The sequence below is a fragment of the Oncorhynchus mykiss genome, chromosome 17 (assembly GCF_057628025.1).
Source record: "Oncorhynchus mykiss isolate SJ-2025 chromosome 17, ASM5762802v1, whole genome shotgun sequence".
Lineage (NCBI taxonomy): Eukaryota > Metazoa > Chordata > Actinopteri > Salmoniformes > Salmonidae > Oncorhynchus > Oncorhynchus mykiss.
The window spans coordinates 33864336-33880246 of NC_143038.1; the positions used below are offsets into that span (position 1 = coordinate 33864336).

The window sequence follows — 15911 nt, forward strand, 5'->3', positions numbered from 1 at the left end:
GGCTGTCATTGAAAATAAGAATTTGTTCTTAACTGACTTGCCTAGTTAAATAAAGGTAAGATAAAATAAAAAATCCATTGCCAAGCTGATCTGACCTAATTGGATCCTCACAGGATGGTCATGACAAAACTGTGTCAATTGTGGGGGTGCCATGTTTTTGGGGATCAGAAGTGTCCGGTGCAAGAGACCGGTTGAGGTTGCCAGAGTAGAACAGAAGGTGTCATATGGTGAGGCAGTGAAAAGAGTAGAGGATGATGGGTCAAGGTTGAGTAATATGGAGTGATATGAATTTGTACTTCAGTAAGGTTGTCTTCTTTGCATTCATTGCCATGGTTATCAACTGTATCGCAGAAATGGTATCACAGAAATAAATGTTGTGGTGGCAGCTGCAGAGAAGTACTTAGATTTTACTGCAGAAGAGTTACAAGGTGGGTTGAACAAAAGAGTCCCATCCTGCCCGGCCGTCGGCCTGATGTAGAATCAGTTAGGGTCAAAGTAGTGGAATGGGGTAATGTTTTTTGTTGTCATGGGATAGTGGTCTATAGGTGTAGGTCACAGGAGGTTTGTCACACCTTAATTGGGGAGGATGGGCTCGTGGTAAAGGCTGGAGTTGTATTTGATGCCATTCCATTTGCTCCGTTCCGGTCATTATTATGAGCCGTCCTCCCTTCAGCAGCCTCCTGTGGTGTAGGGGTAGTTGATGGTGGAATTTGTTCATTTCCCTCTTACTTATAACAAAATGTATCATGATCGACGACACTCCCGCACAGTAGGTGGCGGCATGCACAAACAAAATGTACCATCGCCATTATACCAAAGAAGAAGAAAAACAAGTTGCTTGTCACGTGTGCCTATACAGTTTAGAAAGTTTGACAGCAGTTTTACAACATCTGCTGCCTGCCAAAATTCAGTCGAATGTAAACCAGAGGTTCGTCCAAGTACAAGATTGTTGCTTTGGGAGAATATACGTTTTCTTCCAGTAAAGGGAACTTAACGAACAAACTTCTGAAAATCGAACATGGAATTTATTCAGGTGGGTCGGCTAACACGAGCTAGCCAACGTTAGCTATCTACTGAAACGGTGAAGGTGAAAAAAACATTCGTAAATATGTTTTTGCCAGTTAGCTAGCTAGTTTTACAAACCTAAATAATTTGATTGAAATCATTCCTTACCACCGTCATGATTCAGATGTTTTGTCTTCGTCTTTTTTACAACTTCAGAAACTGCTTTCGGGATTCAGACTTGACCTGGGACCGTTGAAAGAACCTCTGGGATTCATTCGGGTTCTAGAATGGGTAAGATACCCTTAATTAGATATCTTAACCAAAATATGTGGTGCAAACTATTAATGTCTCTCTTGTCTTGAAGCTGGCAAACAAGCACAACTCACTAGCTAGTTATTATTGGTTAATGTTGCTGGCTTATCAGTTGACGTTAACGAGCTACCTACTTTTAACATTATTCAGTAGTTGAACAAGTGTATTGATGCAGATAGTGTGTAGGTTGTCTCAAAATATAGCTCTCTGACTTGCTAGCTAACGTTGGCGAGCTACAATCTCAAACACCAAAGCTTCGTGCGTAGATCTCATCGGGCAACACCCTTTTCAGCGACTGTCTATTTTGGTTAGCTAGGACTCGTAGCAAGTCGCCCCTTCAAGATGGTCTTGCACTTGAGTCTTGGGTTGTTATAGTAAACGTTATGTAAGGCATAATCAACGACTCTGTCTAACTATGCGTTCTATGGAAAATAATGAACGACGTGCAAAGTCTGTTATACGACCCCGCTTGCGGAGTGGAACTAACCTTACATGGAGTTGCATTATTTTCAAGTGAATGCATAGTACCTAGTTGATGATCCCTTTTATACCATCTCTATAAATTAACACATTTGCTGTGTTAAAATGTGTTAAACATCCACAGAAGTTAGCTAGCAAGTGTACTAAATAGGTAGCTAGACTTGTTTCCTTGGTATCCAAACATACTTGCTAGTTTAGCTAACCAAAACATTAGTTAGCTTTCTATTATGAAAATCAATGTAATAAATTACTAATGTTTTAAATTCGACTTTTGCTTTCAAAAGCAGCTCAAACAGAAAGTGTAAGAATTAACTGTAGCCATTGAATTCCTCAGTACCGACTATACACACATTACGTGAATTGGTTACAACTGTTGGTTCTAGTACTGATTAGTTGAAACTGCATTCGACAGTTTCTTTTCCACAAGTTACCACCAGATCAGATAAATCTATGATTTTAAAATGCCATTTACTTTGTTCCACCTGTCTGCGCAATCCACTGTCTCATCAGCCCAGCCAGTCAATGTATAAACTTGATCTCCACTATAAAAAGTACCTAGACGTTATCTCATTTCTTTTAGACTAACATTTTAGTTTTCAAAAGCAGAGATTTGTGTAAACCTTGGTGTCTGCCTCTCTGACATTTGCAACATTGTTTCAATATTCAAATTCGATATCCAGCAGTCCGGTAGTAATAAACGTGTCGAGAGTCGGGACGAAACAGACATGCAAGCAGCGTTTCTCAGCCGATCGAAGTCATCAATCAGCTGGCATCATTTTCATGGATATATACAAAAATGTCAATTGAAAAAAAGGTCAAACGAAACAAAGTGCAGCTAGTTTATTATTTTCAGCTTCAGTTTGACGTGATTGTATTAGCTGTGTTGTTGGCTATCTCTTCTGAACAACAGTGTCCTGACTAGTGAACATTTTCTATGCCAGATGAAATCATGCCTCATTAGTTCATTGTTATGGATGTATCCAAATAAATGTCACCAGAAAACAGCTTATGCAAATGCAGCTACTGTTATTTTGGCTGCACTGTTTAACATGACAAAGTTAGCCGTAGTTGGCTAGCTAGCAAGCAAGTGATAAGAACTTTGCCAGCCAGTATGCAATGGAATGTTTAGAATGAACGACTGGGTCATGTCCATAGATACAGAAAGTCTCTGACCGCCTCCCTAAAGGCTGTCTCGTTGTTGGTGATCAGGCCTACCACTTTCTTGTCATGAGCAAACTTAATGATGGTGTTGGAGTCATGCCTGGTCACGCAGTCATGGGTGACAGGGAGTACAGGAGGGGACTAAGCACGCACCCCTGAGGGGCCCCAGTGTTGAGGATCAGCGTGGCAGATGGGTTGTTGCCTACCCTCAACACCTGGGGGTGGCCCGTCAGGAAGGCCAGAATAAGTATTCAAAAATGCTGTGGTATAATTTAATGTCTGAGTGTAGACTGATGCTTTACCTATGACCTAGCTAGATCTTGACTTAGAGTGGTATATTGGTATTTCTATGACCGGAACAAAGTTGTTGCAGATAGTGTCAGCAGTATTGTGACCACAAACTGAGAGCTAGAAGGCTAATGGATCCCGTACGCAGTGCAAACCCAATTTGCAAGTTCCTCGTGCTCATTAGTAACCAGGGCAACTAGGCACCTGACCTAATTTGTTACCACCGTGAGTACAAGGACATGGAAATTCCACTTATGATATACAGGGCAGATAGCTACTTATTTCCTAACATGGGCTTCCTTTATGAAATAACTGAATGACGGCTTTTTCACAGTGCTGCCTCCTTGAGCTACATTTCTGTAGAGCACTTTAGTGACTTGATGTGAAGTTCAATGACTCTTGAATGTCCATAGTTTGTCACTAGCTGATTTCACTGTTTGCTTTAGCTGCTTATACAGCAAAGAATCACCTCCAAGTCAGTATAATTCAACCCAAATCAAACAGATCACAAGTAAAGTTCACTCAAATAATGTTTAAATTTGACCCCAGAAAATATACTGGAAATGCCCAGCCCAGCACTTCGGAAGGCCGACTAACATATACTGTACTGTGTAAGAGATATTTAGCTAATTAGCTGATAGTGTGCAATTTCGAGCAGGGATGTTATGTGAAGTTACTTTTTAGAGGTGTAGCCGGCTGGCCAAAGTGAATGTCAGCAGCTGCAACAGAAATAGCTTGGATTCATGAACTTTATAACTTGACTAAGTAGCTGGCTCAGGATACAAGGAGGAGGACCTCTTGTTCTGATCCATGGGCATTCTGTCTTCGGGTTTCTGTATAGGTCCTACTGTATACACATGCATATCTGTTCGAGTGTGTACTCTGTACAGTACTGGTGGTGTTTTTGTATGCTTTGTATGCACTACATTCAGACTGCCGTTATTGCGTGCATGTGTATGTGTATGTGCATGTTTTGCCTGTGCGTTAGGCTAACTGTTGACAGCCGTTAATGTACTGTCTGTGTATGCTTAAGGTGTGTGTGTGTGTTTTAGTAGAATGGCCAGTGGCAGAGCCCTGTAGGTAATTAAGACAGACGTTATCTTTTAGGTTGGAGTTTGTATCCAATCCAGGACGTCCTCTCCCTTAGTCATCACTATCTGGCCATGCTAGAGGACATAAATGTAGACTTTCTAGTCCAAAATGTAATTTTTTTAAAACCTCTAAGCTTTATGTTAACCAGTAACTTTACCCTCACCCTAAATTAATTAGAAAGGGCTTATGTTCTTTGACCATAATTCCACTCTGGTCCATTCTAGCATTAGTGACTAGCCCCCCTATCCCTTTCCTCTGTCCTGTGCCAGCCAGCAACATGCCTCTCTGGCCAGAGAGGGGAGTGGCCAGTTACCAAGAAATGCACTGTAAATCCTGGCCAACGCTGCAACACAACATTCTCAGAGCGTCAGTGCAGAGAGGGAGTGGAGGCAGGGTTTACTTTATATACACCAGTGATCCTGGTGCAAAACCATGGCCTGCATACTGCTGCATGGTATGAGGGAAGAATAGTTCAAATAAGGCAACATGTATCCCTGATATGTTTTGTGGCTGCTTTTTTATGATTTGTACTGAACAAAAATATAAAGGCAACATGTAGTAAAGTGTTGGTTCCATGAGCTGAAATAAAAGATCCCAGGAATGTTCCATGTGCATAAAAAGCTTATTTCACTCCAATTTTGTTTTACAAATTAGTTTACATGCCAAATTAGTTTACGTTTCCCTTTTGCCACAATAATCCATTCACCTGACAGGTGTGGCATATCAAGAAGCAGATTAAACAGCATTATCATTACACAGGTGCACCTTGTGCTAGCGACAATAAAAGGCCACTCTAAAATGTACAGTTTTGTTACACAACACAATGCCACAGAAGTTGAGGGGGCGTGCAATTGGCATGGTGACTGCAGGAATGTCCACCAGAGCTGTTGCCAGATTATTTAATGTTAATTTCTAGTGATGTGACATTTTTGGCCAATACCAATATATCCAATATTTTCCTTGCCCCCCCCAAAAATGATACCGATATTTAAAATGTGTTGCCTTTTAAGCATTCTAGTACAGTTAAATAGTTAACACACATGGACGCAGCGGTCTAAGGCACTGCATCTCAGTGCGAGAGGCGTCACTATACTCCCTGGTATGAATCCAGGCTGTATCACATCTGGCCGTGATTGGGAGTCCCATAGGGCATCGCACAATTGGCCCAGCATCGTCTGGACCGTCATTTTAAATCAACATTTGTTCTTAACTGACTTGCCTAGTTATATAAAGGTTACACACACACACACACACTGACCAAAAAGTTATTTTGTTGGCATTTACATCTCCATTACCAGTAAAACATAATCAAAACCTATTTCTTTCACTTTATGTGCTGTTTCATTGTTCAGTCGTTTCATTCTCAACCAGGATTTCTATGGAAAGCCGGTTGGGTCTTTGCGTGTCAAAGATAGACGGCGAATAACACTATTTAACGTGTCAAATAATACTCTTTGCCTTGTCAAATAAGCTTGTTGACCAATCAGGACTTGAATATGACTTCATGTCACATAAAAATGTAACACTTTCATACATTTTTTACATAGGTATTACACAGGTGTAATCAATCACTTGTATTTCATATGTCACAACGATTCATCGATGTGTATGCTATGATGCTGGTAAAGTTGACTCGCAAGTCCTACAGTGCTGGTCATTAAAATAAAAAGCTATCTAGCTCATGGATGCAAACAATGTTCTTCCCCCAAACATAGAAAAACATCTGTTTCGGTAGCTAGGTAACTATATAGCTAGGTGTCGTTTTTAAAATTGCTCTAATTTATAAGACTGTTCTTATTTGATTAATTGTCGGACCCATCTATGTGACGCAAGCCACAATAGTGTACTTTGCGGTTAGCCTTCAAAATAAAAGTATGGCATAACTCGACTATTTGTATTAATTTGCATTACTATCAATTATATACTTTTTATTTTGAAGGCAAACCGCAAATTATACTATTGCGACGAATCCTTATTGTGGCTAGCTTCCCGGGCCAGTCGAGCCTCACTAGCCAGATGAAGCTAGCTGGCTGCTTATAACGTTAGCTTTGGGCAACAGGGTTAAGTAGCTGGCTAGCTATTTATTTTCTTGAACTGAAGTTCAATTTTAATTGGCAAACAACAAGTGGCTACCTAGCTAATACTTACAAGGATTCCTAAATCATTGCTAAAAATAGTGAAAATGACTGCAGTTTGTACTGGTCATTGTTTTCAGACTGGTTGTATTGGTGCTAGCTAGGTACCAAGCTAAAGCTAACTACCCCAGAAGTTGCGGTCAAACAAGTGATGCTTTATTACCAACACGGTATTGTAAACGCATCGTTCGTGGCTGGTGTTTGCTTGTTTGCAGACTTTTTTGTACAGCTTTGACAGTGCTACTCTATCTTTTTTGACACGCAAATATCCAAACGGCGTTCCATAGTATGCATCGCACTTGGTGGTGTGTACCGGTGCTCGACCAGTCGGCGAAAACCAACATCACCCACGACAGAGAACGGTTGATTGTCAAGGGCAATGAATTCCATTATCTTGGCTTTAATGGATTTCGCCTTTGAGTTGTGGGCTAAGTTATGAATGCTGTGTTGCACGTGGAGCGCAAACTTTTACTTGGCGTCATTAAGTCATGTACCTACGTTTTATAGGTATGCACGATAGCTTTGACATCGGATTTTAACGTCGGAGTTAAACTAGACATTGGGCCAATACTGAGGTTGGCATTTTTGGCTAATAACGGCAGATTCCAATATGTTAACCGATATATCGTGCATCCCTATTAATTTCTCTACCATAAGCCGCCCCCAACATCTTTTTAGAGAATTTGGCAGTACGTCCAACCGGCCTCACAACTGTAGATGTGTAATCACGCTACCCCCAAGGACCTCCACATCCAGCTGCATCACCTGTGGGATTGTTTAAAAACGAATTCTGATTGCCTGGGCCTGGCTCCCCAATGGGCGGTTCTTGGAGGTCATATGCCTACCCATTGGGGAGCCAGGCCCAGCCAATCAATGAGTTTCTAAATGTTCCCGCAGGTGATGCAGCTGGATGTGGCGGTTCTGGGGGTAGCGTGGTTACACGTCTGCCCAGTCATGTGAAATCCATAGATTAGGGCCCAATGATTTTATTTAAATTCACTGATTTCCTCCTATGAGCTGTAAACTCAGTAAAATCTTAGAAATTGTTGCATGTTGCGTTTTTATATTTTGTTCAGTCTAGTTTTCCTTTTTTTATACAATAAACAAAAACCTACAGACAAAAACAATAACTTAACATTTGCATACATACATTAACACACTTGCTTCCATCTTATCCACACCTAATGTTCTTTGTAAAGCTTGTCGGACTCTGCCCCATATGGCTTCAAAATGTGTTATGTTATTTGTCTGTTGCAAGATTTTTTTCTATATTTAAAAAACCCATTTGATTCTTACATCTTCTTAACGTTGGGGTATCATTTGACTTCCAGTATTTAAGTAATAGCTTATTCAATATGCCATGACAACGATACAAGCCAGACTCTTTGAGGCACCAGCTTGTATAACAAAGGCTTGCTAACTTCCCCATATCCCTTAACTCCCATCTAAACAAACTATATGAATGTACTAGCCTATGTGTGCTCCCATTCTCAGTCAGGGAGGTTGGGTGTGTTACTTACTCAGGAAACTGCATAGTGGAGGGTTTATTCGGAGGGTGGCTGAGCTGGGGGATCGTTGGAATGGGGTTTGGTGGGGGCGGTGATATGAAAGCTCAGAAATGTTTTACTGTGCCAAACACCTGAAAGATGAAACCAATTCCCACAAAGTTCACTTGACCATCGTAGTAGTTTATCACTGAAAAGTTTTCCCTGTTTGGCTCTGTTGCCACTGAAATTACCAGTATTTTACCCTTACACTTCAGGAACTGTTGTCTTGTGTTGATACTCTGTTGGAAAAGACACTGTCCTTGATTGCAAGTCTATATTGTATCTGTTAGTGACTTCAATATGTCACGGTCCCTGAACCTCATGGTTTCTGATGCACCGTTGAACTGTTATGTAAATTATTTGATTGTAATCATGTGGGAACGTGCCTCAGCCAACTTTGGAGTTGGGACTATATTCAGAACAACGAGCATTATTCTGAAAAGGAAGTTGGGACGTGCTACACAGCCCTATCAGATGTTTTCATTGGAGGAGGGATCTGCTCACAAGCACCTATTCGTTGGAACGCTGCCTCAAGCCCCTAACAAGGGAATATGGGCAGAGTTAGTTTAAGCTGAACTGCGGTGCACCGTTCTAAGGCCCGTGATGTGAACGGCAAAAGTGGTGAGGGAGGAGCACCCTTCACAAATAGAACAGTAACCTGTGTCGCTCGGTCATGTTGTGATACTAAATATACATAAGTATCAAAAGTAAAAGTATAAAACTTTTATAAAGTGCTTCTATTAAGCAAACCAGACAGCACAATTGTCTTGTATTTTTTATGGATAGCCAGACATCATTTACAAATGAAGCATTTGTGTTTCATGAGTCTGCCAGGTCAGAGGTAGTCGGGATGACCAGGGATGTTCTCTTGATAAGTGAATGGGGAAAAACGGGCCATTTTGCTCACTCGTGGGAGGCTGCCCGGTTCCAAAACGAATGCAATCACTTTTCACCTGATACAAACTCCTCCCACCGGGGAAACCTGGGCCAGATAATTGAATCCCCTCATTGATCAAAGTTTGGGCAGCAACATAATTCTACTCTATGCATAGAAAGACACTCGTTTTTTATTAGTCTATGCAATCAGCCCGCCAGACAGGTTTATTTCTGTAGTTCCAGAAGGTGTGTTATTCCCAAGTGTTATTTTTACACCTAGGGAAAGAGGAGTAACTTGGAGAGATGGATACAGAGAGCTATATAGTTTATATCCTTTTGTCTATTACTTGCGTTCGCTAACTGTCACTGCGTTAACCATCTTTATAATGACCAATTCGGCTACTTATTCCCACCCATTATCATAGGGATCCCCTCGCTGCACTCAGTAGCCTCGAAGACCTACCTACTGAGCAGCGACGTCAATTCAATGTCTGTTCCACGTTGGGTCAATGTAATTTCATCGAAATGGAGTGGGAAGCGACGTTGATTCAACCAGTGTGAGCACCAGTGGGTAGTGTGTTTGGAGATGGACTACTACATTGCTGTCATACTGTAAAGAATCACTGATCCTCAAGTCACCTTGCATCCCAGATAACTCCTCATTACAGATCAGCGATTCTGCACCTCGCCTTGCTCAACTTGAGCCCTCAAATGCACCCCTAGACAGTCAGTCAGATTCTGCTGTTCGTAGCCAGTCAGTGTTAGTCAGTTAGCTCTCTCAGCACTCACTGAGGGAGGGAGTTTCCTGTATGACAAGAGGATGCTGTAGGGGAAGCTGATGTGGTGAGCAGAGTGGGAAAAAGGTCAAGCACAGGGAAACTCTTACTCCGGGGGAGAGAGAATGGTGTATGTTTTAGCTTGCGGATGTGTGCACCATTCTCCCCACCCCTTAATCTCTCCCCACTACTCAGCTATGAGCAGAGGAAGTGGTTACCAGGGTGGTTGAGGTGAGATCCCCACAGTTCTGCCAAGTCAGGTTTTCAGAACGTTGGCTGGTGATGTGGGCAATGCCTCTTCCTGTCAGACCTGAACCCAGTGGGGCGTTCTGCTGGAGTTGGTGTTTTTCTTGCTGAGTCACCAATCCCCACGCTTTATGACAGTTTCTCAGGCCTGTTAACTTTGCTGCAGCAGGAACATCTTACCACTTCAAATGGCTCCACGTCCTGCCTGTTGGAACATCGCTCTCCCTCCCCTCTGTTGTAAGTTACAGAACCAGAACTCAGAACAGCTCTCTGATCAGCTATGATGGAGATGAGCGTGTGGAGTGCGAGTTAAATATAGCTATATACTGTCTTATGTAGGTTATATTAGGATATGTTTTTGAAGGTGTTAATACAACTAAATGACTAAATCAGGGGAGATTATGATCACTTTATTGGTCAAGTGTCCAACCAGAATTTGACTTCGTCTTTTAACCCATCCCATCCGAAAAACACGCATATGCACTACCATTCAGAGGTTTGGGGTCACTTAGAAATGTCCTTGTTGAAAGAAAGCACATTTTGTTGCCCATTAAAATAACATTTTTACTGTTGTAAATGACTATTGTAGCTGGAAACGGCTGATTTTAAAAATAAATTGAATATCTACATGGGTGTACAGAGGCCCATTATCAGCAACAATCACGGCTGTTTTCCAATGACACGTTGTGTTAGCTAATACAAGTTTATAATTTAAAAGGCTAATTGATCATTAGAAAACCCTTTTGCAGTTATGTTAGCACAGCTGAAAACTGTTTTAATTTAAAGAAGCAATAAAACTGGCCTTCTTTAGACTAGTTGAGAATCTGGAGCATCAGCATTTGTGGGTTCGATTACAGGCTCAAAATGGCCAGAAACAAGGACATTCTTCTGAAACTCGTCAGTCTATTCTTGTTCTAAGAAATGAAGGCTATTCCATGTGAGAAATTAGCAGGAAACTGAAGATCTCGTACAATGCTGTGTACTACTCGCTTCACAGAACAGTGCAAACTGACTCTAACCAGAATAGAAAGAGTGGGAGGCCCCGGTGCACAACTGAGCAAGAAGACAAGTACATTTGTGTCTAGTTTGAGAAACAGATGCTTGACAAGTCCTCAACTGGCAGCTTCGTTAAATTGTACCCTCAAAACACCGTCTCGACGTCAACAGTGAAGAGGCGACTCCTGGATGGTGGTCATCCTCTTGCTGGTGTAGACTGAACAAGAATAGACTGACGAGTTTCAGAAGAAACTTCTTTGTTTCTGGCCATTTTGAGCCTGTCATTGAACCCACAAATGCTGATGCTCCAGATGCTCAACTAGTCCAAAGAAGGCCAGTTTTATTGCTTCTTCAATCAGAACAACAGTTTTCAGCTGTGCTAACATAATTGCAAAAGGGTTTTCTAATGATCAATTAGCCTTTTGAAATGAGAAACTTTCTTAGCTGCCCACTCGGGTATGAGAATGATGCGCCCTAGATCAGTGCAGGTTAAGGCAAAGGAATGAGGAAAGGAAGCGACAGGCCATTGAGATGCACCCTGACTCTTCTCTCTCTGTGCAGGTGTTCACCATCTTTGCCTTTGCCACCACGGGGGGTTATTCTGGGACGACCCAAATCCTTGTGAATTGTGTGGGGGGGGAGCCCAAGACCGTAGGGGCAGGGTTCAGCTACCCCTTCAGGTAAAACCTGTTATCCCTCACAGATGGAGCTGCAAATTAACAACATTACTGTAATTGTCATTCTGTGTTTGTGATTTCTTCTTTTATAATGCCTACCTAATGGTCTTCACAGTAAGCCTATCTCTGACAAAAGTTGTGTAAAATCTGCTGAAGGGCCGAGAGATGTGTAGCAAGGAATTCCAAATAGCATTTTCTATTTACTCTTAAGCTGGTTGTGATATGCTTGCATTCGCACATGGAAAAAACAAACTAATCTTCCCACCAACATAATTTTCTTTGTCTCTGACTCTTGCCTCTTAAGTGTTTTTGTGGTTGAAATGCATTTGTGCCATGCAGTTGATTTTATAGATTTGGTTTTGTTTCTCTACCCCCTCACTACTCTCTAGGTTGTCTAGCTACGGCCCTTTCATGGTGCCCACGTGTAACGGCAGCGCTGCGAATGCGACTTACCTCCAGGGCGACTACTCCTCCTCAGCCGAGTTCTATGTCAGTGTCGGTGTCTTGGGCTTCCTGTACTGCACCGCCACCCTGGTGCTCTACCTGGGCTACCAGCATGTGTACCGCGAGGGCCGCGGACCCACCTTTGTGAGTTTTAAGATACCGTAGTATCTCGTGTTTACCACTGGTATGTTAGTTACCGTGTAGTAGACTATTATTACTACTACAGTATAGTTGTAGAATAGCTGGAGAACCATTTTTATAATAGTTAAGGCGTGAGCCTTATCGTTGTAATGATATTTATGATTGGAAAGCTACGTACCTGTCCTCTCCAACATGGTAATATAGTGATGATACAGCCCTGTGTTTCTCCCAGGACCTGTTGGTGACTGCTGCCTTTGCCTTCCTGTGGCTGGTGTCCTCCTCTGCCTGGGGGAAGGGCCTGACTGATGTGAAGTGGGCCACCAACCCAGTACACCTGGTTGAGGCCTGCCAGCCCCAGTGCTCACCTGGAGAGTACCCGTCCATGGGAAAACTCAATGCCTCTGTGGTGAGCAATTTGATATTGTAATACATTTTATTCAGTGTTCTGCATTTTATAGCTAATTCTCAATGTGAATGTGCAAGTCGAGTGTGAATGACAGGGCTACGGGTATAGGGTAGCATTTGTAATTCCTTTGTGTCCTGTGTTTTGTCTTTGTTTCGTACTTTTCCTCCTCTGTCAAGATTTTCGGGTTTCTGAACCTCATCCTGTGGGCAGGTAACTGTTGGTTCATCTTTAAGGAGACACCATTCCACAAAGACCCCAATCCAGCAACCACCATGGAGGGTGGAGTCCCCAGCTCTTAATTGGCACACAGAAGCTCCACCTCTACATTTCAAGCCAATCGCCAAGGTGCTTGGGACTGACAGTGTAACCCTATTAGGAAAGAAACTAAAATGTAGAGCAAAATTAAGCTTTTTAACCACCAACAACACAGGCCCCTTTTCAATGACGAGTGTTCGGCTCAAGCTTCAGGGATAGTAGTTAGTTGCCCATCTCTAACTTTCACCACAGTGAACCCAGGTTGTTGTTTATCTACTCTTCATAGAATTGGTCAGTTAATATGATTGATTTGCTAGCTGCACTCAACACTACCCCAATTTACAGAGTGATCACAACTATTTTTTTACTTTTTTAAATGGAATTTCCCTTCCAAACTAAGTGCCTTTACTGTACATAAAATGTGTTCAGTTACTGTGAACGTGGCTTGAGTTGAACACTTTGATAGGGATCTGGGTATTTGTGATATCCAACATGTTTGATTTGGTCGGTTCCTCTAGAACAGGTGCTTTCGATCACATAGGCCTACCACAAAACAGGGCTCGCAGACAACCTACTGTAGCTGAACTGTTCCCTATATTTGATTCATATGAGGAAGTTCAGTAATGCTGGGTTGACATACAGTAATTGCCTGTCTGGAGGTCTCCTCCTTTCCCATGAATTTGTTAAAGGAGATGTCAAAGGTCATGTTGAAAGCCCCTGTTCTAGGTTGCCTTTCACGTCGAAATTTGGCACTTTCAAATAAGAAACAATTTAACTACTGGCCTTTCAGTAACTCCCTAATATTCCACTACTACTGCGTGTTTTGAAACGGACCTCATAGATACATTGATGTTTCTGTGTCTGAAAGCGTATTGCTTTGGTGCACTTAACTCGTTAGAGCTGTGTTAGCTACTTGATTGCAGTCGTTACTGATGTACAATGCGTTCCTCTCTTTGACGTGTGGTATGGCTTTTTTGTCATTATTTTGTTAACCGTATGAAAAGTGCCTTGGTAATTTACACAAAATATCAGTATCTGGTTAAGAGAGTACTTACTCTCAAAGAGTAACCAAGTTATTTTGGCTACAGTCAAGTTGATGTAACATGTTTTTAGTAACGGCTGTCTGTTTTAGTTATTCAACCAGTCAGTGCCTATAGTCCTCGACAGCGCTGGTTGGTGTATGTTTGCTCAACAACCTGCAGATAAGTGGTATTTTTGTGGATATCTTGGAAAATTTAGCCAAACTTTTTTTAAATTTGTGTATTGTGGAGGTGACCATTCTAACAACTACAACACTAAGTTCCCTATGTATTTGACTCTTCTCAAAAATGTTGTTTGAACGGGATAAGGCAACTTTAGAAAAGTCATTATTTATACTTTTTTTTTTTTTACCTACATTCATTGGTCAATACATTTAAAATTAAGCTAATTTATGGCTTCTGTGTGTTAAGAAAAATATATTTTATGCAGCTTCTCTACCGGAGTCATTTTTATGCAAACACGGGTCCTAGATTTGTTGCTTTTTATTTGGCATCACTGGACAAGCTAGAATTAATCATGGCACCGCCAAGTAACAAGTGGCAACATGTAGGTGCCAAAATGTGGTGAATCCTGCTGTATTTTTTTGAATAATGCTTATTTTTTTCCCCTCAATTATTTACATTGGTCCTACATTTAATTTCGGCAATGATTGCGTTTGATGGTTATGTGGGGATGACGTACAAACTCTGTCCAGCTCTATGGGAAGTGAATGGAACTTGATTTTTTTTTGTTGCTTTGCACTAAGTGTTGTAATTAATGTCATTGACTTATGAGTTGTGATTTGAGGGAAATGCAGACATTGTGCAATCCACACAGTGCCGTTCATACCGCCTTGGCCTCTAGTTATTTACAAAGGGAAGGTTTGAGTCAATATCAGTCATCAAAAGACACTGCTCTAGATCATTTGTGCCATTTTAATAGAAATAACCTAGCTTTTTAGGGTAGAAGTCAGACTTGTGGGTCTTCTATATTCTCTAATGGGATTTCTGAAATTTGACTCTGTATTTCTTTTGTATTTTGTTCCATGTTTGTACAAAATAAACATCTGTACATCCTCTGTATTGACAACACATTAAAGGATAAGAGAGCTGCAACAACCTCTGTACTGATGTTTGTGTTCACTGCCCTGTAACTGTAATGTTACCTATTAAGTAAAACTAAAGTGCATTTTTTTTAGCCAGAAGATAGAGCTATTGCATTTCATAACTACGGTTGCAGTTCTTTTTTTGCCCACTAGGTAGCACTGTTTTGTAGACAGTCATGCCCAAACCCAAATCCTTATCCCTTTATAAACAATGAACACAAATATAAATCCAACATGTAAATTGTTCGTGTCATGGGTGAAATAAAAGATCCCAGAATTGTTTTCCATATGCACAAAAGCTTATTTCTCTCAAAGTTTGTGCAGAAATCTGTTTACATCTCTGTAGGTGAGCATTTCTCCTTAGCTGAGATAATCCATCCACCTGACAGGTGTAGCATATTAAGAAGCTGATTTAAAAATCATAATCATTACACAGGTGCACCTTGTGCTGGGGCAGAAAGGCCACTAAAATGTGCAGTTTTGTCACGCAACACAATGCCACAGATGTCTCAAGTATTGAGGGAGTGTGTAATTGGCATGCTGAGTGAAGTAATGTCCACTAGAGCTGTTACCAGGTAAATGAGTATTCGTTTCTATACCATAAGCCGTCTCCGTTGTTTTAGAGAATTTAGCACAAGGTTCAACCGCAGACCATGTGTAACCAGGCCAGCCCAGGACCTCCACACCCGGCTTCTTCACCTGTGGGATTGTCTGAGACCAGCCACCCGGACAGCTGTTGAAACTGGGTTTGCACAAACAAAGAATTTCTGCACAAACTGTCGGAAACAGTCTCAGGGAAGCTCACCTGCGTGCTCGTTGTCCTCACCAGGGTCTTAACCTGACTGTAGTTTGGCGACCTAACCAATTTCAGTGGGCAAATGCTCACCTTCGATGGCCGCTGGCAGGCTGGGGAATTTTATTTATTTTATTTCACCTTTATTTAACCAGG

General features: G+C 41.6%; 1 protein-coding gene across 1 annotated transcript; it reads left to right on the forward strand.

Annotated features, from left to right (window-relative positions):
- Nucleotides 1–909: 909 nt before the first annotated feature.
- Nucleotides 910–14975, forward strand: sypl2a (synaptophysin-like 2a). Its single transcript, XM_021570334.3, has 6 exons — nt 910–1033; nt 1222–1296; nt 11476–11594; nt 11981–12179; nt 12409–12582; nt 12759–14975. Exons 1-6 carry the CDS (start codon nt 1019–1021, stop codon nt 12879–12881), a joined length of 705 nt encoding a protein of 234 aa, XP_021426009.1. The 5' UTR covers nt 910–1018; the 3' UTR covers nt 12882–14975.
- Nucleotides 14976–15911: the final 936 nt, after the last annotated feature.